Below are 2,442 nucleotides of genomic sequence, written 5' to 3' on the forward strand. Positions count from 1 at the left end.
TCCCCCCCCCACCCCGGTCCCTCTCCCTCCCCCTCGCATGTTTTTGACACGCGGGTTGGGGTGCAGGCGTGTGTCGGTTGCACGCGTGCGGTTGCGTGTGTAGCTTTGTTGCAAGCATTTATCGTGGGTTCCCTCCGTGCACGTTTATTCATTTATTTATTTATTTCCCCTCTCTTTGCATCTGCAGGGGCGCATGGAATATCTCGTAAAATGGAAGGGCTGGTCTCAGAAGTAAGTCTGCTGTTTGCACAATTTTGCAGCCTAGGGGCTGCTGGGGAGATGGCTCCTTGTAGCTGTTAGTTCCCATTGTGGCAGGAAGGAAAGTTGGATCCCTTTCTCTGTGCCGCTTTTTTTTTTTTTTTTTTTTTTGCTTGGGTTTTTCTTTTCTTGCCATTGCTCGTTTCGGAGGCCTTTCCCTCCCACCGTGCCCCCCCCCCCCCCCCCCCCCCCCCCCCCAGGTACAGCACTTGGGAACCCGAGGAGAACATCCTGGATGCCCGGCTGCTCGCGGCCTTCGAGGAGAGGTACAAGGCCTTTTGTAGCCGTAGCCATTACGCTTGTAAATATGTGGCTGTCTTGTAGCTATGCTGAATTGAAGCTTTGGTTCTTTTGACACCTCTAGGGAGCGAGAAATGGAGCTATTCGGGCCTAAAAAGCGCGGCCCCAAGCCCAAAACCTTCCTGCTAAAGGTGAGGTGGGAGCACTGCAGGGAATGGGGAGCCGACTGCCCCCGGTCCCTCTGTGGGATGTTCTGTGTGGGGTGGCTGCATGCCGTGGGCTGCGGTTGGGCGTCGGGGCAATGAACTCATGGGTGTTGGTCTTCTTTGCAGGCCCAGGCGAAGGCCAAAGCCAAAACCTATGAGTTCCGCAGCGATTCATCCAGGGGGATCCGGGTGCCGTACCCCGGGCGATCCCCGCAGGAGTTGGGCTCCACGTCCCGTGCACGGGAAGGACTCAGGAATATGGCCCTGACCCCGCAGGGCAGCGGCAGCAGCAGTGTGCCCAAAGCGGACGGCGTGCGGGACCGCGTCCTCCGGGTGGAGGAGAAACCCGGGGAGACACCTAAAAAACGGGGCCCGAAACCCAGGAAGGAGCTGTATAAGGACCTGGCGGAGAGTCTGGATGCCTCCAAGAGGAAACTGGGGGAGCCGGGGGACAAAGTGGGGGACTACCTCAAGGCCAGGAAGATGGAGGAGGCGGCGGGCGCCGCCAAGTTCTCCTCGGGACACAGCGTCATCCAGCTGGCACGCCGACCAGAGCCCGACCTCACTGGTGCCGTGCCCGGCCCCAACCGCCTGGAGGTGGGCAGCAAGCTGGGCACCGCCGACCCCTACGCACCACGTGTGGCCAAACACCGCTCTGACCTGCTGGACCCCAAAGGGCCGGGTGGGCTGGACCCCAAATTGCTGCACGGAGCCGTGGGGCCCGGCCCCGGGGGGGGGCTGTTCCGTGATGGCGGGGGCCCTGCAGGGCGGCCCTCCCTCATCGCCCGCATCCCGGTGGCCCGGATCCTGGGGGATCCCGAGGAGGAGTCGTGGAGCCCCTCGCTCAGCAACCTGGAGAAGGTGGTGGTCACCGATGTGACCTCTAACTTTTTGACCGTCACCATTAAGGAGAGCAGCACGGACCAAGGATTCTTTAAGGAGAAGCGATGAGTTCCCGCTGGTGGTGGTGCTGGGGCTTTTCTTCGGGCTAGATCCAGACAAAAGCTTGGTCAGAGCTTGGTGGGCTTTTTTTCTTTTCTTCTTTTGATTTTGATTTTTGTTTTTTTTTTTGTTAATTTCCTGGAGAGGATTTAGAAACTGTCCTAAATTCATTCCCTCATTCTTCTTTTTTTTGTTTGTTTGGTTTTTTTTTTCCTCCACGTCTCACATTTCGTTGGAAAGATTATCTCTAGAGTTATATTTTCTATTAGATGTAAATATGTTATTTAAGAAGAAAATGCTTATATATATATCTATATATATATTTCAACTCTGAGTTGTTTTATTTAAATGGAGACAACAGTGACTGCTCAGTTGCTCTTAGAAAGGACAATAAAACTGAGAACCAACGGAGTTCACGCATCTGTTGCAGGAGCCGCTGTACATAACGATGTTCATAGCAAATTATGTTCTGATTTTTTTTCTTTAATTATTATTATTTTTTTTAACTATTATTTTCCATATGATGCTATGGATGGTGATGGGGGACGCGTTGCTCCCCCCCTCGGGGTCAGATGCCCCGGATTTCTTGATTGTGATATTAAGGTGTTGCTTGTACAATCAAGTGTGCTGTATCCAGAACTGTTGCCCTTGACGGCTGAAGTTGGCACTTGAATTGACAGTATTGCTGGGGAGGGGGGCGTTTCCAGATTTAAAAACAAATAGTGGCTGCAACATCGGGGCGGGGAAAAGCAGAAGTCCATAAAGAGCCTGAAACCGTTCTAGTGGAGCATTAACT

General features: G+C 53.6%; 1 protein-coding gene across 1 annotated transcript; it reads left to right on the plus strand.

The window, feature by feature from the left end:
• The first annotated feature begins 28 nt into the window (after positions 1 to 28).
• Positions 29 to 2,064, plus strand: CBX8 (chromobox 8). Its single transcript, XM_042883882.1, has 4 exons — positions 29 to 231; positions 459 to 524; positions 623 to 689; positions 831 to 2,064. The coding sequence occupies exons 1-4, from the start codon at positions 194 to 196 to the stop codon at positions 1,653 to 1,655; spliced, it is 996 nt and encodes a 331-aa protein (XP_042739816.1). The 5' UTR covers positions 29 to 193; the 3' UTR covers positions 1,656 to 2,064.
• Positions 2,065 to 2,442: the final 378 nt, after the last annotated feature.

Source organism: Lagopus leucura, unplaced genomic scaffold, assembly GCF_019238085.1.
Source record: "Lagopus leucura isolate 7727_CA_CO unplaced genomic scaffold, USGS_WTPT01 Super-Scaffold_100040, whole genome shotgun sequence".
Taxonomy (NCBI): domain Eukaryota; kingdom Metazoa; phylum Chordata; class Aves; order Galliformes; family Phasianidae; genus Lagopus; species Lagopus leucura.

Bases quoted from the DNA above. Each gene is read 5' to 3' on its own strand.
- CBX8 (XM_042883882.1), top strand. From the start codon at position 194: ATGGAATATCTCGTAAAATGGAAGGGCTGGTCTCAGAA. The intron at 232-458 runs GTAAGTCTGCTG...CCCCCCCCCCAG, and splicing joins TGGAAGGGCTGGTCTCAGAA to GTACAGCACTTGGGAACCCG. The intron at 525-622 runs GTACAAGGCCTT...TGACACCTCTAG, and splicing joins CTCGCGGCCTTCGAGGAGAG to GGAGCGAGAAATGGAGCTAT.